This window comes from Schistocerca gregaria, chromosome 3 (assembly GCF_023897955.1).
Source record: "Schistocerca gregaria isolate iqSchGreg1 chromosome 3, iqSchGreg1.2, whole genome shotgun sequence".
NCBI classification, from domain to species: domain Eukaryota; kingdom Metazoa; phylum Arthropoda; class Insecta; order Orthoptera; family Acrididae; genus Schistocerca; species Schistocerca gregaria.
In genome coordinates this window covers 541,376,242-541,398,413 of record NC_064922.1, presented here as the reverse complement: position 1 = coordinate 541,398,413, position 22,172 = coordinate 541,376,242, and the positions used below count along the sequence as shown (strand labels likewise).

The following is a 22,172-nucleotide window of genomic DNA, read 5'->3' as shown; positions in this document are numbered from 1 at the left end:
GATGATCACAGCAATCAGGAAATTGCATTTGCACAGTGGAGACAGTTTGGGAATGATTGTGATTGATCATGATGTCTTCATTTGAATGAACCTAGTTATTTCCATCAGCCACCACACCAAATAGAGCTTGGCAGTGGCAGGAGATACAGCATGAATTTTTCCAACTTTTACATGTTTACTGGTTCAAATCCGCTCAGTAGAGTGCCTTGGTGTCAAGAAACTTAACCACATAATATTTGTAAACACATCATGCCAACGTCATTTTTTCACAATGCGCAAATCTTGGGAAAATTATAAATATGTTGACGCAAAATCAGGTGCAAATTAACATTGTGGGCATAGGAAATTTGATGGGACCAATAAAAAATGTCATAAATGTTGGGAAAATGTTAATTCTGGGAATGTAAAAGCCAGATTACACTTTATTCCAGTAACACAAAATGTAATAATATTATTTAGTATAGGCATAGCAGTTTCATTTCTTTTATCTCTTATGTTTGGAGAAGGGATGGGTGAGTGGAAGGAAGGAATAATTTTTTTTTTAAATATGTATTTTACTTTTGAACACAGTGTTCTGAATTACTACACTAGGACTGTAGGCCTATTAGTTTCTCATTCTGACATCACAGTTGGCAAAAATGGAAATATAGATGAATGTTGAAATATGACACTTCTATTAAATTTTAATAAAATAAAAGCACATATTCACTTTTCACAATTTCACTTTTTTAATGTATATTGATAAAACATGATGTCTACTTTTACCACACACACACACACACACACACACACACACACACACACACAAGTTTGGAAATGAGCACAAAGTACAGTGTCTCACTAAAGATTATGTTTACATAATTCTGTGAACACTTGTTCAAGGAATACCTATTCTGTTCACAATATATTGTACTGGTTAACAACTTTTCATGGTGTAGACACACACACACACACACACACACACACACACACACACACACACACACATACACACACACACACACACACACACACACACACACACACACATGGTGGGAAATGAGCACAAATTACAGTGTCTCACTAAACATAATGCTTACATAACTTTACACACACCTGTTCAATATGTACCTATTCTGTTATTGTAATGGTTAACAACTTTTTTGACATCCTCAACAGTGCTCACAAAATTTAATGCTTTCATAATTAATTGAGAATATGGCAACTAATTATGATTCTACATATATACTGGCAGATTTCTGAAATAGTAAATACATTATATGGGGTGTAGGAAAGATGTAACAGTTCTCTCATTACAGACAAATGCACAGGCAAAAAACAGGATAAAGAAATGAAACCTACATCATTTCATTAAGTTTGCAGCTCTAGAGAAGCAATATACACCAATTATTCAATTTCCTCAACTCCTTGGAATGGATTGATCACTGTTAGTAACAATGACAACATGTCTCAATGATTATTCAGGGCTTAATCAGTATGAGCCAAATGTTTTTACACGAGTTCATAGACTCAATTTCCGTTGCATTTTACATTTTAACTATTGCTAAAAACCATGTACTTGACAATATAAACATACTCCAGGAATATAAAGTACATCAATTATTTAAAAAAAAACACACACACACACACACACCAAAAATGACAACATTGGCTTTATCATCCATTCTGCAAATTATTTTATTCCTGAAGAACTGCTTTCTGGGAAGCTAAGTTTAGAATAATGAGACTCAATTAATGGAAGAAGTGGTGTCACCTCATTTGGCTCTCTGAGGACAGAAGGTGGAACCTGAAAATGAAGACTTTTAGTAATAATTAAAAACACTAAAATGAGAAATTATAATATAGCAAAAGAAAAGAGAGCATTTAAGTGTTCAACTAACTCAGGGTGGGCCAAGATTTCGGCTCCTGGGACCGAGGGCCAAAGTGCTCAGCCTCATGTCAATTCCCCCCCCCCCTCCCCCCCCCCCCCACTGCCACATCATGCTATGCTACTCTATCTGAGCAGAATGGGGTGAAGCGGGGAAAACACTGAACGAGTGGCATTTAAATGGTAGTATAGTGGTATTGCATATGACCTGGTTTTATATTTCACTACTTTCAACAACAAAGACAAAAACAAAATAAGTTTTCAGTATTTTTTAATTATTTTTTGCGTACTGAAGACATACAATTTTTATCTAGTACAAACTGTCAGCACACAGAGAGATTGTAGGGAATTTCACATAGTTTCACAGTCAAGTTGTCATGTAATCATGACTAATTTACTTTCATAATAATAAAAAAAAGGTCTTTCACACACAAATATCAAAATATTGTAGCACTTTTGCAGCCTCATGGAGACTATGAAAATCGTATCTGAGAAAAGCAATGTGGGCATCCTGGACAGTTTTAATATACAAAGATTTGTAATTAAAACTGGAATTACCTTGTAGGTCAATAAGTTACATCTGCACATGCGTGCTTTCAAATGAAAAGGCAGAGTCACGAAAACAGATGTAAGACTGAGAGCATCCTCCTAAAAACCTCTATGAAACTATCAGCGTAATTCTTGCAGGGCCACAATGAATTCTTCAAACCTCACACCTTCTTTAACACCAGTGAGCTTAACGAACTGGATTGTCTTTGTCACAATGTGTCCCTTCTACAATGTGATTTTCTTTCTAAATGCATCCCCATCAAATCAGAAATAAGTTATCTTACAATGCCTTACAGTGGGCAGTGTGCAGTCAAGTCCACTTATAATGCAAAGTCTGCAATCCATATCGGATGTTCTAACTTTTGTTCCTGCACTGCTTTTTCCTATATAAATCCAACAATAGCGAGTTTTCAATTGAGAAATCATTCCAGGAATGCTCCTTTGACTTAACCAACATACTTTGCAGTAGTATATAAAGTTTCCATACTCTTCGTTCATTTATGAAAACTTCAAGTGGTCCATGCCTGCAAGTTAAACATGAATTACTCCTTGATCCACAGAACAATGAATCATGTCTGTCGATCATTGTAATTTATTCTTCTTTGATTGTCATGTAAATGTTTAAATTCTTTCTGCATAGTACTATAATGTCGTTTTGTAGTAAACACGAAGTGTCCATTGCTTATTTGAATTCAGAATTCTCATCCATCTCTTCTGTCATTCCTGTTCATTTTAAAATACTGTAATATAAGACTGCTAGACTGCCCCTTTCTGTGTAAACAGCCACTTGCCCTGTGAATGTTCTTCATACCATGGACTAACAGGAAAGGGTAAACATCAATGATACCAACAAATGCCGAACTCACAAGAGTTGTACCGACCACTAAATGCTACAATGGAGTGCTTTAATGTCTTGCTGTTCTGTGTACTTCTAAGAAGGACCGAGCAAAGCTGAGTCACAGGCAGGGCCTTGGTATGCGCACGTTGCACACATGAAGTTTGGCATGCCATCGTCAGTCCTGAACTGACTGAAGAGGAATCTTGAACAGTAAAAGAATGTAGACATCATCCACAAGATGACAGAAATGATACTCATTTACATACAAAAGACAAACTTTACTGTCTCCTTTAGAATGAATGTAAATGGACTTACTATTGAACTGAGTGGAAACATTACTCAAAATGCCCAATTCTTTCAACATTTATAGCATTTAATATGTTATGTTGTAGTTATGGTATTCAGTCAGGAAACACATTAATCTTTTTTTGGGGAACTTATTTTTGCTACTGCCAATCTGTATACTGTGCCCTCTTTACTTGTTCCACCATCAATTATTTTGCTGCCCAAACAGCAAAACTCATCTACTCTTGTTGTGTCTCATTTCCAAATCTAATTCACTCATTATCAACTGACTTAACTTGACTATATTATCCTTGTTTTATAACTTTTCAAAACACTATGCATTTCACTGAATTAATATTCCAAGTCCTGATAGTGCCTCTCTTGGGGAAGTTTTTATTTCTTCCCTCTAGACCTGCAGTTTTATTTCGTAATTATATAAGCAGCCCTTTATGATTTAGATAGCTTTGTGAAGTTTATTTTGATTTTTAGTGAACTTTCAACAGTCAAAAAAGGAGCTTGAGATTGATAGGCTCTTTGAATATTTTGCTTCTCCCAAAACCAAGTAAGTACACCTAAACCATGTGCTTTGTCAATGTGGTTCCTGTTTCTGAATCTGATACTGCTGATGACCACATGAATGCAATGCTGTATTGTTTGTGATTGCAGACTATTGGTGCAATTTTGTGAAATAAACTTTTTATGGTAAGTTTTCTCTAAAGTTCTGTGTGGCAGAAGATGTCTTTTTCATCAGCAAGTTTCAATGCTCACAGCTGCAAAAACTATATGTGCCTTGTGAAAATGCAATTTATTTAAGCACACAATGTAATGGTTAATTACAATGTGTAATCTTAATCGTAAGACTGCTAAGAATGTCTATATATATGCTTTGATTTTAGCTCAGAGGCAGTGAGAAGGATCAAAGAGTCTATGTTCCAGGAAATTCACTATTTATGTACTGTCCACATCATCCTTACTCCTGTATGAGTTAAGTTGAGAAGAGATGAAATTGCTTGCTTGCAAAAAAGAGCCATAATGAGGGGTCGCACTTGTGGCACCGATACAGCACAGTAAAGCACTATGTATGAGCTTGGTATTCGGATATCCGGGTTCATTGATGCTGTAAGCCCGATGATGCTTCAAGGGATGCCTTCAGCTCACTGTCTCCTTCCTGGGTGTTGGCAAGCTGTACTATGAGTAAGTCACACTCCTTCGTGATGGAATCAATGTGAGCTAGAACATCTGTTGGTCTATTCTGCTCACCATCAACATGCTGAATTGTGAGAAGTGTAAAAATTCCACCTTCACACATGTGGCCGGTACCTCATCATCAGTAAGATGTGTCCTCATGTTGGAGAAAGTGGCCATGGGTGAGCCAAGTGTGGCCAATGCCTGGCCGATGAAGAGCAGTGGATTCCCCTGCAAGAAATGCAAAGGGAAGACTTCCACATGGATGTGGTCTCCTTTGCTGCCCTCAGTTTGTTTGGGGAGTCGAGGGCAGATCATTCTGAGTTCCAGACCTCTAACAACTAATGGTGTTGAGGTCCAATTTTGTGACCCCCATTTTCAAAATTGGCATCCTGGTGGCCAACTTTGCCAAATGGTTGACATGTTCACTCCTTGAGATCTCAACATGGCCAGGAGCCCAAACAAAGATTTCTGGCCATCTAGCTTGATGGAGGTCAGCAAGAAGATCCTGGATAGTCTTGACTACTGGGTGATGAGGGTAGCACCAGCCTACAGCTGAAGGCTGCTCAAGGAGTCACTGCAGATCAGAAGCATCTTGCCAGTGCAACAATGAGCATGTCAGACGGCTTGTCTGATGGCCACCAATTCAGCAGCGAAGACACTGCATCCATTTGGCAGGGAGCATAGTTCAATGTATCTTGCAGGTGTGTATACATAACCAGTCCATTCATCAACCACTGAGCCATCTGTATACCACTTACGAATGAGGAAATGCCCTGAGGAGAGCCAGAAACAGGCACCAAAACACCACATTGGGTGAACTGAATCTTTTGATCAAAAGCCAGAAAGAGATCCTAGGTTGGAGAACATGCCATGTGGGTGTACATGATTGCTCCTTGACAAAAGGCAACAGAGGAAAAGCTGGCTTCAGGGAAGAGATACTGTGCTCAAACTGCAATTGTGACCCCAGTTCTGGGTCTCTGTTGCAGAAGGTGGATCTCCCTACTAGAAAAAAGGACATGGTAGTTTGGATGCTTGGGGGATCTGCAATCACTTCTAGCATAATTGAGTAGTAATTGTTGGTGCCTGATCTGTAGTGGAGGGACCCCAGCCTCCGTGAGTAGGCTGTTCACAGGACTAGTTCAAAAGACTCCTGTTGCAAGTCAGACCCCACAGTGACGTATAGGGTCCAGTAACCGCAATACTGAGGGCCATACTGAACCATCTGCCAGAGTCCCACAACCAAGATGAGACATGATCAGGCTTTGTAAAGATGCAGAAGGGTAGTGTGGTCTGCACACCAGCTGGCGTTATGCAGGCAGCAAAGCGTATTAATGTGTAGCCAGTACCTTTGCTTAAGTTGGCAAATATGGGGAAGCCACGTCAGCAGGGCATCGAAGACCAGTCCCAAAAAGTGATAAGTCTCCACCACATCAAGTAATTGGTCATTGAGGTCAAGTTCTGGCTGCAGATCAACAGTATGAAGATGACAGAAGTGCATGACATGAGCCATGGTGGCTGAAAACTGAAAGCCAAGCTCATTTCAAATGGCATGTCTGTATTCAGCATTACTCACACTAAAGAAGCAATAGTAATTTAGTAAATAGAAAACTCATCAGCATACAAGGAGCGCAATAATGAAGACTCTACTGCTGCTGTTAGCTCACCGACGGCCACTGGAGGAGAGAGAGAGAGAGAGAGAGAGAGAGAGAGAGAGAGAGAGAGAGAGAGAGACCTCTTCAGGGCCCCATTCTCTTGGATATGTGGAATACTGTGGGACACGCCAACTCTTAAGCTGGAAAGTACAGTGCAACATGACATTTTGGACAAATATTGGAAGTGAACTCCAGAGACCTCACTCATGTAAGGTAGTGAGGATGTGGTATTACCATGTGATATGATAAGCCTTTTGTAGGTTGAGAAAGACAGCAATAAGGCGTTGAGATGAGTCAAAAGCTGTCCGGATGGCAGACTCCAGGCAGAGAAAATTATCGGCAGTGGAATGGTCTTGGGAAAAACCTTTCTGGGACAGAGCCAGAAGGCCCCAAGTTTCAAAGAGCTAACAATACCACCAGCTCAAGCAACTTACAGCGAACATTGTTGAGGTTAATTAGGGGATAGCTGTCCCTCTCTAGGGGATGATTACCCCTTTCTCGCCTGGAGATGGGAACTCGCCCTCACTTCAATATGTTTATTGCATGATCAGCATATAAAAAATTAAGGAATTTTTGTGGAAGTATTCCATATTAACAGCAAGTCACAATCTAAGCACAACTATGTAGTACTTACATGTTTTATTTCAGATGCCTGAGCTGCTCTAGATGTATATTCTCTCAGTATAAAATCTGTTCCAAATTCATGATACAGCCGAGTATCATTTGTTCGCAACATGACATTGTCCACCCTCAGGAAGTACCGCAACAAGACAAAGAAACTACTTGGCATTACCCTCTGTAAAAGAAAATATAATTAATATTTAAATTTATTCATGCTTAATCATGTTTAGTAAAATATTGTATTTTCTGATTTTTACAATTTATGAAAATCAAGAATACCCTGTTAAAGTATTTTATCTGTAAGTCAATGATAAGGCTAAGTTTTATCCTTATCACACCAATTGAAATCTTACTAGGAGGAAACTTAAAAGAATGAGAATTTTGTTCTTGTGGAGGCAGAAAGGAGTGGAGCAATGGGGTGGGGTGGGGGGTTGCAGGTGAAACAGCACAAAAGTATTTTTATTGCACTTCTGTGCCATCACTAGCCAAATACTCACAAGTTAAGACTGCTCAGATATTTTACTCTTTTTGAGTGAAGTCTATGTAGAGCCATGAAAGTCAGAGAAACTGTAATTGTTACTGTTATACAAACCATGACATAGCTTTTTCCCTATGTATATTAATTTATGTTGCAGAGTTTTCAGAGCAATATCATATGGCAAGTGATGCAGCAGTGCATCTCACGAATTTGTGCTGCACATGCCTTCAACGGGCTTTCCAGCACTCTGGTCACCCATGTTCAAGTTCTGAAAGCTTCATGAGAAGGATAAGATTCCAAAGGAGGGTTATTCTATGTGAAAAATATTTTTTGTGTTATTAATGTTCTCTACTTTGGTCCAGTACGATCAGTGCCAGCTACCAACAGCTGAATAAATCAGTCCACTTTTCATGGATCCTCTTCCTCAGACTAATTTGAATTAGTTAAATGCCAGATACTTTTCCAACAATCATGTCCATATATATTTGATACAGGTTTGGCTACAAGAAGAGAAATCAGAATCACACTGGTTTCAATCTTTTGTGTGTGTGTGTGTGTGTGTGTGTGTGTGTGTGCGTGTGTGTGAAAATAAAGCAAATCTACAACAATCCAAGGAGGGGCACTGTACTTGCCTTCCACCATCAGATGACCCTTTTCCAACTTCGGATTGAAGATAAGACTATCTGACAAAGAAGTCTGTCAAGCATGAACAAGAGAGAAGCTGATCGGAGGTATTGATCCCAACTAAGTGCTAACTAAGAGAAAAATAAATAACTTTTAATCTACGTTTTGACGATTTGGTGTCTGAGTGCACAATAGGGAACAAACAGTTACCTAATCAACAGCAGTTTGACAATAATGCAGGTGGGGTGGGCCACGTTTGTCCCCAGCAGATGACAGCATGCAAGTTGAAGCCAGTAGGCGAGATCACAGCATCTTATATGGGCATCTACTGATAACAACCAGGCTGACAACAACATTGAGCAGCATCACTTCCCTTCAGATACAGTAACAATGGTGGAACTGTTTGGAGGTGTTAGCAGAATCACTAGGGCTGAGCAGTGTAGAGTCCATTTTGTTAAATTTAGTATGTTGCATGTAGAGGAATTTATTCAATGATAATACTTCGTATTGTAAATGACAATGATTGTAGGTACTAACGATAATGAGAGAATTTCTAAATTTGTGGAAATAATGAATGATGAATTTAGCCATTTAAATGAAAAGTTAGACAAATGAAATAAAAATATAGACAAAGTAGAAAATAAAATGGATGGAAAATTTTCTGAAATAAATGTTAATTTTACAAATGAATGCCAGGATGAGACTATTACTGCACAAATAAATGGATGGATTGACCAGTTAAGAGAATAGACAAATGTTGTAATAATGCATGAGACTGAGGAAAAGGTAGCCAGTGGCTTAGAGGTGGTGAAGGACTTGGAGGTGAAAGTTATTTGTAACAAATTTGAGATGACTATACATGTAGACAGAGAGAGTGATTGGATAGGCAAATAGAGCAGAAGATAAATAATATGAAGGGAAATGTTGCTAGAAAATTAAAGGATCAATTTTCAGAAAAAAATGATGATCATTAATCACAGTAAAGGTGGTGGAACTAGGAGGAGGAAGGATTACAGAGGGGAAACATTTAAGAATTTACCACTAGGTGAGGCAAACGATTAAAGACAAGCCTGTCTGTGCTGAATTGTCAGAAAAGGTGGATTCTTATATGAGTTATACAGAGAAAACTAAACTGGACAGAGAAACAAAGTATTCATACTGGAAGGTGCCAAAGGTAACTGCAATGGGAAACAGTACATGAGAGTCAACCTAAAAGTGACAAATGTAGGGAGGAATGGTATTTTCAGTGTGGGAGGGATCGGAGCCATCACTTTCAGGCATTTGGACCTGAGGGTGATGAATAATGAATGTCATTTTTAAAGCATTTAAAGACTTATTACCTGAAGCATGGACAGATAAATTACAAATTACATGTGTGTTGAGTCACTTTAAAGGGGGAGCTGCCCAATGGGTTATGTTATGCATGGATGGTTTTGGAACAAATGAGGAATTTGCATTGGCTGTTAACAGTAAACACTGGCTAGAGAAGGTTCAAAAGAAACTGAGGTTGGAATTTTTTAACTTTATGCCTTATGGATTTCAATGGAGGAGATATAAAAATTTTGCTGAATAGCATTCAAACAAAGCAAGACATTTAGATGAACTGATAAAAGAAGATTATTTAGCAGAAATATTAACTGAAGTGGTAGAAGAACAAGATTACTTGCTGCATTACACTTTAAATTTTTTTAAATATGTTACTAGGCAAGATTGGACAAAAACTGATTATTGGATTTTCTGGAACAAATGGATGTGTTAGAGAGAATGGGGCTTAAGCCACCCATAGAGGAGATGGCCTCTTATGGAAATGATAACCGGAGAACAAATGAAAGGGTTTTATGTATATACACTGAAGTGGTAAGCGAAACTTTGTAGCAAGGCCAGGAATCAAATCTAGGTGTTCTGCTTACTATGCAGGTAGATTAGCCATTAGGCCACCTTAGCACAGTGGTACACACAACTGCACAGATTACATTGCCATGTCTCACTTCTCAATCCAAATTCTAACAGTTGCCCCAGTCTACTTTAAATCCTCCCTTCATGGCTAACACATCTGCCTAGTAAGCAGAAGGCACAGGTTCAATTCTCGGCCTTGGTACAAATTTTCCGTCACCACTTGTCTACGTACATAAAATCAAATCTAAGTGACCAGTAAGGTCTCTGAAATTTTGTCATTTTAAATGAAAGGGCATAAAGAGGAGAATTCAATGAAAGAAGGAATGATAATGAAGGAGTAGAAAATGGAATAGTGGATGGAGGTGGAAAAATTACACAGACAGAAGAGAAGCAAGAAGGAAAACTGGCAGTGTGGGACCAACCATCAGAGCCCACAGAATAAGTTCCGACAATTAGTGTTAGCAGATTAATCAGATGTCATGCAGAAGACAAATTGTGTAATGACGTATTAGAAGAGTTTGAAGACCAACATGTAACAGAGCAGACAGGGTGACTGGAGTAATAGAGGGGGAGGGTAGCTGATATAATTTTAGATTCAGGCAGTGGAACACCTTTAGTAGACCAAGCTGTTATTTGCAGTTGTGGATGGCAATATACATATCCTGCTTTTTCTGTCTGTGTGATATGGATTATGAGAGTGCTGCCATGAAAGTTATCAAGTCAGAAGCTTTAGTGGTAATGATTGTTGGGCGATATTACTTTGAGTAATCCACATTAGTATTTAGAGATTTGTCAATCCCTGTGATGGGAGCTGATTGCATAGTGAGTTCAGAGTTGAAACTGATTTGGAGAAATCACTTTAGTATTTCCGTATGAAGGTTTAACTACAGAAATGTACCTAAAAAAAAAAAAAAGAAATACAAACATGAAATACTAATAACTAGAGCAAGTGTGTATGATTAAGCAGTCAAGAAAATCTGCAGGGTAAAGAGAGAGAAAATGGGACAGATGATGAGATGGGGACAGACAACAAGGATATTTCTAAGCTGAACTGTTGGAAGGAAGAGCAGTTGAAGCTACTGTTAAGTAAGCATCATGTATTTTCTCAAAAACCATGTATGATTAAAGCATGCTGTTGTCAGTTGAAATCAAAGCTCTTGTCCCCTTTTTTTGTTATATCTTATTATATTCCCATTGCATACAAAGAGGCTGAGTGTCACTGACAAACAGAATGAAGTGGAGAATTACTGAAAGGTTCAGTAGTTATTACAGCAATCCTTTTGTGGTGGTGGTGAAAAAGGCAGATTCGTGTGTTAGGATGGTGTTAAGATGCTGGAAATTAAAATAAAATTATAATTATGCAAATGGACAGACCATACATAATCAACGAGTTAGTAGTCAAGTTTAAGGTGGTAAAATATATGAGCACAATGGACTTAATAGATGGGTTTTGGCAAAGTTCACTTGTTGTGGAGTCAAGGCCTTTTACAGCTTTTTACTTGAAAGTCTATATTTCAATATAGTGTGTACCTTTTTGACTGAACCTATCAATTTCAGTATTCATTCAGGCATTAGCCCAGGCCTTAAGGAATGATTGCAGGGATGAAATTATTTTGTATGTAGATTTTTGTAATTTTCAAAACATGGAAAGACCACCTACAAGTATTAGACAGATTTATAACTATGTTACGTGAGGAGGCTATACATTAAAGCTGATGAAATCACAGTTTGGCAGGAAAAGAAAACAAAGTGATTGGGGCAAATAATAGACAAAATGGGGATGCATCTGGATCTCACAGAATTACAAGCAATTCAAACAGTTTTAAGAAAGGAGCATGGGATTGTGTCATCTTTTGTGTTGGGGATAATTTTGTACCATTTTTTACACTTTAATACCACGAACAGTATTTCTTTTATTTTTATAGGGATGGCTATTCTGTAGTTTTGTAGGATTAGTTGACCTGGTATGTGACTGGCAATTACTTTACCAGCACATCTGGGTTTACTTTTTTATAAGGATCAGGTCTTCACAAATCTAGAGGACCTAGATGCTGACAGTTTTCGCATAGGAAGTGGAGGAAGAATATTCTATAGGATCAATGAACAACACTATCCTCCAGCCCATCAGTGAAGTATGACACTGGGAGGGGAGAGGGCTGTCTTGAGGTGAGGGGGGGGGGGGGGGGGGGGGAGGGGAGAGGGAGGGAATCTGTCCTTGGGGAGTTTCCCTGACTTTCTTACTTTTTTTCCTTTCCTACTGCTTCTGACTCAGAGAAACATCAATTTTTTATCTGCTTTCCACAATGCAAATCATCATGAAGAGCTCGTCCTGTTCAACTAGTTAAAACATAATGATATTTGTACCAACCCTAAAAAAAACCTTACTGGAAGCTTCCACAAAAATTACTGACACATGATCAAAGTATTCCAATGGGATTATGTCTCCAGCAACTGAAACAATAACCTAAGATTGTTCACATTAAGTATACTGTACCATCATACTGAAAAGTATAAAAAGAGAGAAAATCTTAAGTATGAGAGTGTTAGGAAATCTTGTATGTTGGACTGTGTCATGTAATGCCACTGCTGACGAAGAATTTAATGAGGCTTAACACCTAAGTCGTCATCAGTCTCTGCTTCACCACGACTCTCCTTCTTCCCCCCACCCCCCGCCCCTCACCCGGGAGCTAAAATTATAATGTGTATTTTTATGTGATATGGAAAACTTATAGAGAGCAAGGAGACTAAATGAAAAAAGGGGGAGAGGGACAAGGAGTAATAATGTTAATATTAGTCTATGACACAATTATATTTACTTATGATTATAAGTGCTAACTTAGTGGTAGCATGATGTATTTTGAATGAAGATGTAGCATGGAGGGCACACATAGTCAAACCTGAGTGCCTTAAGACTGAAACCATGGAATGAATTTAAAATAAGGATATGTTCTCTGAAAAAACACGAGCTGAAAACTCATGTTATCTTTGGCAAATTTTTGCTGTAAAACTGTTCTCTCTAGAAGTTACACTGGACAACTGTTATTAAAGCTTTCCCTAAAACTTGTGCCGGTAGCACCTGTAATAACTCATGTATTACATAGAATGACTGGATTAGGTTAATATTAAGCAAAGCTCATTGAGATACAATGGCAGCTTGTCTAATGGCACAAAATTAGTTTTATTTCATTCTGCGCCATCTCTGGACAAATACTTGCGAGTTAGCTTCCTTAAATACCTGATTATAATTTATATTAAAAACAAAGATTCCAAGACTTACCAAGCGGGAAAGCGCCGGCAGACAGGCACATGAACAAAACACACAAACACACACACAGAATTACGAGCTTTCGCAACTGGCAGTTGCTTCGTCAGGAAAGAGGGAAGGAGAGGGAAAAATGAAAGGATGTGAGTTCCACCTAGGGGGGGTCTTTCCGCTCCCGGGATTGGGGTGGCTCCTTGCCCTCTCCCTTGGAACTCACATCCTTTCATTTTTCCCTCTCCTTCCCTCTTTCCTGACGAAGCAACTGCCAGTTGCGAAAGCTCGTAATTCTGTGTGTGTGTTTGTGTGTTTTGTTCATGTGCCTGTCTGCCGGCGCTTTCCCGCTTGGTAAGTCTTGGAATCTTTGTTTTTAATATATTTTTCCCATGTGGAAGTTTCTTTCTATTTTATTTACATGATTATAATTTATTGTGGTCTGTGCAAAAAAATGTTTACTGTTATAAAAAATATTAGATATGGTTTCTTGTGTATGCATTAATTTGTGTTGCAGACTTTTTGCAGCAGTGAGGTGTGGCCATGAAATGTGGCAATGCATCTTATTAGTCTGTGACGTGAGGAATGCCACAGAATTTACAGCACACTGGCCATCCCATTCAATCCACAGGCTCCACCATAGTTACCAAGAATTATTAGAAAGGTTATTCTGTATGGAAGGACCTTTTTACTATTATTATTATTATTATTATTATTATTATTGTTGTTGTTGTTTTGTTCAGGACTTGTTTAGTAAGTTATTTACAAGCTACCAATGAATGAATAAATAAGCCCAGTTTTCATGGAATTCTCTTTTCTCAAACTGTTAGAATTAATTAATTTACAAACATTATTTTGAAAAAGGTGTCCATGGATATTCAATACAAGTATGGTGACTAGAGAAGAACTTCAGAAACACTTTGAATCTGAGTAATCAAATTATATAAATACTAAAATAATGAGCTATGATCCAAAGAGATGCTTTAATCTTAGTATAAATTAAATACAAAATCACTAGCAAACAATAAAAATGCATTTAACAATAGCACATGCTACAGTAAAATTAGTCAATGTTCCACATATTTACTATTGGTAAACTCCTAATGAACTGGAGAGCAATTAATGTATGAAAGTCCAGAATAACAGCCTTGTATTCAGAATTACAATGTTAAACCAAGATAGCCAAGAATGTTACATGAACGACAACACACAATATCAAAATATAAAGACCAGTATAAACATGTTAGAAAACAAAACACACAACATACTGCAAATGAAAGACAAAATGTTTCCACAAACTTAAATTCATGATTACAAAAGCAGCAACTACAGCTACTAATAGCAACTTATTTCATAAAAGATATGTGATAGCTTTTGAAAGATAGTGACTTTTTCACCAATAAAAACCAACTACAATTTGAAAAGCATATCCTATATCTAACATAAATTAATGGCATGCAGAGTGACATTTAAGCAATTGTCCCACTACATCCATACTCCTTTGAACATCATAATATTTATTGCTCATCTTCCCTTTTCATGATCAAGAATTCTTTGAATATTTCTACTGTATATTTTTGTACTCAGAACATACCAATTTTTTCTCATGAGCCTGTTTAAAATGTGAACATGCAATAGCTCTTTCTGATGAATATTTAACTGCTCTTGCATCTAAATATAGCAGACATAATGAAAAAAAGTGTGTTCTTTCAGAATCTGGTGAAGGACCGAATAAATGTTATGTATTACACATCCAAAAAACAATGAACTCTCACAAGACCTATTTGTTAACGCACTGGAAATAATGTACTGGGTTGAAATTTGCATCTATCTCTTGTGCTCAAACTATTGACATAAAATGTAAGATATCACAGAAAAAGAGTACAGTTGGCAATTTAAATAGCAATTAAAACTGCAACACCAATTCATCTGGGAACAGGTGAGGGGAGGAAGTGGTCTTATGTGTTCTTACACATTAGGGTCAATGGACACTTTAAACTGAAATGCTTCTGTCTTGTGTTGGGCTGATACACTTTGTTTCTCACTGCTATTGCACCAATTTATAAAAATATGTATGATGATTTTAATGATTCATAGGTATTTGTACATTGGATGGAGGGTCTGGGGGCAGAATGTTATCAGAGATTGAGGTCACAATGAACACGGGAGTCAAGGACATGATGGGCTAGGTTGTAAAGCAGCTACCGAAATTGAGTGTATTATGTTCAGCTGCATTTTGTGCCACTGTGTAGTCAACTTTGTTCTTGAGAACAGTCTGGTGGTGGTCGTTCATCCTGATGGACAGATGGTTGGTAGTAATACTGAAATAGAAAGCTATGCAGTGTTTGCAACCCATCCTTCTTTCCTGTAATCATGCTGGCCTAAATTTTCACTGATCTAGTGCCCTCACACCCTCCACCCAACAGTTGCCCCTCCCTCCATCCTATCACCCAGTCCCCTCCTCACCTTCTGTGTCCATTGCTCCTCTCTGCCTCTGACCCCGATGCATCACATGCAAAGCACGTGCATCTGACATCCCTCTATCCTGCATTTCTAGTCAGCAAACTGGCTGCCTGCCTCCGAGTTGCCAGCCACCCACCCCCAACTGCTCTCCAAGCTTCCCACTTCTCTCCTCCTCTACACATCCAATATGACACCAACCCCACCCTAATCTAGTCCACATAACAAAATACAGCACTGGCACTGTGCATCCAGTGTACTGTATCTTGTTAAATGCTTACTCCAAACAGATAGGAAGTTTTGTTTCTTTTTTGTGTGTGCCTGTCAATGACTCAATGCTTCTACCTCCTAAACTCACTAAGTATTTACACATCACAAGTAGTGATGTTTATGCATAAATGTATACATGCAATACTGAAATACAATATGATAATATTGACTTTCAATGCAAGATTCTTGAGACTAATTTACAACTCATGACTGACCCGTTATGGCCACATCAGATGGTTATAATAAGAGAAGAAAGCTTTTTGGATGTTCACCCATACCTGACAGGACACACATCTTGAAACAACACCAATTGCTGGTGGCAACCTCAACTGGATTACAGTTAAATTCTCTACCACCGCAAATTACACAAAATGCAGTACTGTTCTGTTGGGATCTGTATCAGACTGATGCTTCTAATTTTACCTAATGCCTTCCTCTTGGAAGCTAGGGAGATACTACTTCATATCCAGTGGCAGTTCCTACCAGATACAGTTGTACGGAGAATATAAATTGTAGAACCCCCATAGTCCAGACATTAACTGGGCTATAGCCTCTTCTTTGGTCAATACATTATTTCTCTCTTGAAACAAAAAGTACACTGTTTAGTAGCAACATTTGCTCAACAGGAGCAGTTCCTTACTACCCAGTTCACAACATTAACCAGCATCAAAAAAACTTTTCATCAGGTACTTGGTTCAGGAACATTCTTCTGCTACCCAAAAATGAAAACACCAAATATTTTCTAGGTAATGCTGCACCTGCAGTGGCTATATGCAATTAAATTTACTAATAGATTCAAAATATCTGTTAAACTAAATGTGGGTACTCCCTTCTTCTGTCCCAATCTCCAATGAAAATTATTCGTACACACCCCACCATCTCAGAACGAATCATCACATTTTATGGTAGGGGAAGTGGAAATCATGCAAGCTTTCCAGTCACCTTGGACTGAATAAGATGTTAATCACATCTGACTTTTTAAGTACACTATCAGCTATCAGCACTCTAGCCATATGGAGGGACAAGGAAGTTCATATTTGAACATAATGCAGAAGGTGATGGAGTTGCCGCAGTATGGAACTTTTCTGAACTCTCAATGAATCACATTGCACCAAGTCCTACAACAGAACGAGGGCATGGACCACCTCAGAAAGGACACAATAGTGGCACTTACTTGTCCTTGATTTCAATACATCAAACCATATTGCAGAGGGTGAATAATGCAGAAAGGAGAGAATCATGACGATTGAGGGAGAGTCAGTAATGTGCAACCAGCATTGGATACAACTTCCCCAGTCGCTTACCTGGGTGGGTTTATTGTTTCCCCATACTGATTGTGGCAGTCATCATTAGAACATTATTTAAATTGCATCTTGTAACTGATATGGTAACAAGTAACTCTGAGGAGGAGTATAAGACATCAGAAACAGAAATTTCCAACTAATTTTACCACTATATTTACATCAGAAGATGTAATACTTGTGAAGTAAACATAGCCTTTATAAAGAATTGTAATCTAGGTAGATACCAGCAACTGTGTGATCTGTATGTACTAACATAAATTTGTTGAAGTCGATGGATATGCTGGAAATATGGTGAATTTGGTATGTTCACCAAATAACATCAAAATTAAATGGTGGTGGTGGTTGTTTTATTTTGCATCAGCTTCTATGCTGCATTACTATATGCCTCCTTCCTCTGTTGATATGTATATTTAAAAAAATGAAATTCTGGTAGTATGCCTTACAGACGTAGCTTGTCAAATATAGAAACTTAAGAATTCTTTGATAACAGCCTAGAACTAAGTAATATTTTGGATAAAAATAGTGAATTTTCAGAATATAGTGATTTTTTCATGTCTGCTGTAGAATGAAAATTTTGCTAAAGATAAAAAAGCAACAAAATTATGTATATAGACTTTTGAATTTCTATGAGCCCTATTCTGAATGTAATTATTATTCATAATACAAAATGATCTAAAATATATGTACAGTAAACTCTCATTTATCTGAATCACTTTTATCTAAAATTCGCTTTATACAAATTAATTTTTCTGATTTTCACAACTCACATTGGCACTGTCTGATGGATCGTGCAGCTACGTTTTTGGCTAGCTAGACTGACACTTCACAAGTTTCAACTTTCTGCATCTGGAGCAGTGCATTTGCTAGTGTTTTTGGCAATCTACTGTTAAGGGGGGTGGGGGGGTGGGAGGGGGGGTTTACTATCTTTTGGTACAAAAAATCAATTTTTTTTAAAAAATTGCATTTTTGGAGAAGTGTTAGAATCCACCCTCGAAACGGTTTTTCTGACTATGGAACGGAAATGTTTGTTATTCATGGTTGAACAAAAATATGCACCTACCTGAAATCGGTCTTTTTCACGCACCAGTTTTTTTTTCCTGGGAATTTCGACTTTGTAGCCGAAAAATTATTCTATGTGCTTTACCATGACTAAAACTGATAAACTGATCAAGGGGCTTACGACATACTAGGGCTTGGCAATCTGACAGCATTTCAATTCGATGGAACAGACGAAGAAGGCAATTTGGGCAACGTATTTCCACAAGCTTTTGACGGATGACCACCCACAACACAAAAATTGTCCAGCTGGGGGAAACTAGTTGGTGCAAGTGGCGCATTACAGAGGCTACCAGACATCTGGACGAATACCAACACTACCAGCCACTTTCCACAGAAGTCCAAAAAGTGATTCATCCGATCTACGAGGCCCTTTCAGAGGACATGTTATTGTACCAGTGCTTGGGGGGAAAAAAAAATTGAAATGAAAGTTTGAACGCGTGTGTTTGGAAGTTAGCCCTCAAGCATTTGCATTCTGGTGCGAAGACTGGAGATGCAACTTTCCTGGCAGTGAGCTGCTTCAACGAAGGGTATTCAGCAATTCTGAAGACCATGGACACTGATGGCCATCACCCTGGGACTCTATTCGACGCAGTTCGCCAAGCATTCTGACAACCACCGAATTCAAGTGGCCGAAAAGTGCTTGTCACCGGCCATACGAGCGGCTCTGGAGCAGTGCAGGATGGCCAAGATCGAGCAGAACACCCTCTATGAGGAAGAGGAAGGACTAGTTTATGAACCCGGAATAGCAGATTGAACATAAGTTGCAGATTATTACATTTATATGTAGTTAAAACCTTGAACATGTTTTTCTCAAAATGACTCTTTCTTTATCGCGCGGTATGGTAACCTCAAATCTACTGAAACGATTGGCATGATTCTTTGTTTCCGATGAAACTAACTAAATTTTCTAGGAGCTGTACCACTTTTATTCCAATCCATCAACTACAAATATTTTTACTTGGCTGATAGTCGAAAAATCGACGAAAAAACCCTATTTTTTCAAATGGCCGCCATTTTGTTTCCTATGGTGCACATAACTTAAACGAGGAACAACTCTTAAAGAATCTTATATACTTTATGTCGACTCAATTTCGATTTCAGTTGAGCTGGCTGACCTGTGATGTACCGCGCATGGAGGTCTACAACGAAATTATGTTTCGTCCCGATGGCAATTCCGTCTTTGTTCTTCAACATTTCCGGTTAAAAAAAATTCAGTTTGTAGAGGAAATATCAATAAACATTTTGACCAAATTCGACATTGATATCTATAACACATCCCGAGGAAAAAAATCTCAGAACATGCTTTTTTCAGACCAAAGATAGAAAACTTCCCCTTAATCAGTGCACTAGCACGTGTCAAAAGTCTGAGTGTCGTCAATTTGTGTGTGTTGGTTGAAGTTTTAGCATATTTCTTGTTCATATTGCATTGTTTCATGCCTTTGCCATCTATTGTATTGGAACTCTTTGAAGCGCAGTACGTACAATATTGCTCCATGCAGCACAATGTAGCCCTGTCGAAACCAAAAACGAGTTCGGCCTGTTGTCTGTACATCAGAGGAAGTCGAGCGTTTAACAATTTAACAGTAAATGTACAACACACTGTTGTGTGGCCATTTGGGCTTGGGAAGGACAGGGGTAGAGGGTAGATGTATTGAATGTTTTCATTCGATGGCTGCCACAGCCAGGTTTCAAAAGTGAAAAGCTTTGTCTAGTGTGTCTCGAGTGTTGTCAAGTCGTCCATCTACGTGTTTTCGATTTAACATTTCATGCTCGCACTACACGCTTTAAAATGTCCAAAGATAAAAGTGGCCAATAACCGAAAAAGAATCAGTCGAGTGTCAGTGTAAAATATATATATATATATTAAAAATAAAGATTCCAAGACTTACCAAGCGGGAAAGCGCCGGTAGACAGGCACAATAAATAAAACACACAAACAATCACAGAAAATATCTAGGTTTCGCAACCGACGGTTGCTTCTTCAGGAAAGAGGGAAGGAGAGGGAAAGACGAAAGGATGTGGGTTTTAAGGGAGAGGGTAAGGAGTCATTCCAACCCGGGAGCGGAAAGACTTACCTTGGGGGGAAAAGGGACAGGTACACACTCACGCACGCACGCACGCACGCACACACACACACACACACACACACACACACACACACACACACACACACACACACAGAGCTTGTACACTGACTAAGTGCCATCATTATAGAATCATCTTTTCCAAAGATGATTCTACCTAATTCGCAGCATGACATTAATTGTTACAGGAAAACCTAAATGAAATGACAGACTAACTACTTAGTAAATCCATTACAAGGAAATAACGCACCAAGCGAGGTGGCGCAGTGGCTAGCACACTGGACTCGCATTCGGAAGGACGATGGTTCAATCCCGTCTCTGGCCATCCTGATTTAGGTTTTCCGTGATTTCCCTAAATCGTTTCAGGCAAATGCCACCCTCTCCCTTAAAACCCCATTCCTTTTGTCTTTCCCTCTCCTTCCCTTTTTCCTGAAGAAGCAACCGTCGGTTGCGAAAGCTAAATATTTTGTGTGATTGATTGTGTGTTTTATTTATTGTGCCTGTCTACCGGCGCTTTCCCACTTGGTAAGTCTTGGAATCTTTGTTTTTAATATATATATAAAAGAATGTGGTCTCATAGGAACAAAAGCTTCGTGCTTTGCAGAGAATCGATACTGGTGAGCCACTCACAAAAGTTGCTGCGGATTTGAATGTCAGTAATGGTACGATTACTGATTGGAAGACAAATCGATCAGAAATTGAGAAATTTTGTTTCATCCAAGCATCAGGCAGCACAGCGAAATCTCGAAAAACAATGATAAAAGGTGCACATCCTCAGAAAAGGCCTTATTTTTGTGGCATGAACAAATAAGAGCCAAAGGTGTACTAGTTTTAGGTCCTCTACTTTGTCAAAAATGGATGACTTTTTATGAGCTGACTGAAGGAAAGGAGCAAAAATTCCTCTGAAGTGATGGCTGGCTGGATCGGTTCAAGAAGCAGCATGGCATTCGTGAAATTGCCATCACTGGCAAATCATTATCTGGAGATTATGTTGCTATCACTAATTTTCAGACGAAAATGCACACAATCATTGACAAAGCAGGTTACACTGGCAATCAACTTTACAACTGTGATGAAACTGGGTTGAATTACAAAATTTTGCCAACAAAAACCTTTGCCCCTAAACAAGAAAAGATGGTGGCATCTGGACATAAAAAAAGCAAAGAAAGAGTTACTTTCCTCACATGCAGTAATGCCACTGACAATCATGCACTGCGCCTTACTTTAATTAGCAACAAGAGCATTTAGACAGCAACCAACTGATAAACCTTTGCCATTGTGGTACATGAATCAGTGTAAGGCATGGAAGAACAGTGCTATCTTCAAAGAGTGGTCCCAGGCAAAGTTTGTTCCAGCTCTAGAAAAATACATGGAGGATAACGGACTTCCTTGAAAAGTACTACTTCTTGTGGATAAAGCTCATTCTCACCCAGATGATCTACAAGATGGGGATATTAAAGAGGTGCATCTCATCTGCTTGCACCGGCAAATTGTTCAAATTTTAGTGGTATATTCTCTACACTTTAGCCTATTAGTACCATTATCCCATTTTCAAAAATGTTTAATCCATTATCAAAAAACATACCAAAAACATGTTTCTTGGGTACCAAAACTTAGCCGTGAATTCCAAGATGGTTATGCACAGCAAATGACTACAATTTTTATGATATATTCCTAGGATCACTATCTCTAGAGCACACGTCACGTATCTTGGTGGGTGGTGGGGGGAGTTCTATGCAGTCAG

General features: G+C 38.5%; 1 protein-coding gene across 4 annotated transcripts in view; it reads right to left on the bottom strand.

Moving 5' to 3' along the window:
* Nucleotides 1-404: 404 nt before the first annotated feature.
* Nucleotides 405-22,172, bottom strand: part of LOC126354101 (TIP41-like protein) — a 63,116-nt gene continuing 41,348 nt past the window's right edge. For all 4 annotated transcript variants that reach the window (XM_050003493.1, XM_050003492.1, XM_050003491.1 and 1 more), the window contains exons 5-6: nucleotides 7,014-7,175; nucleotides 405-1,786 (exon numbers count right to left, since the gene is read on the bottom strand). In XM_050003493.1, coding sequence (XP_049859450.1) covers nucleotides 1,673-1,786; nucleotides 7,014-7,175 — 276 coding nt within the window. In that variant the 3' untranslated portion in view covers nucleotides 405-1,672. The remainder of the gene's footprint in view (nucleotides 1,787-7,013; nucleotides 7,176-22,172) is intronic.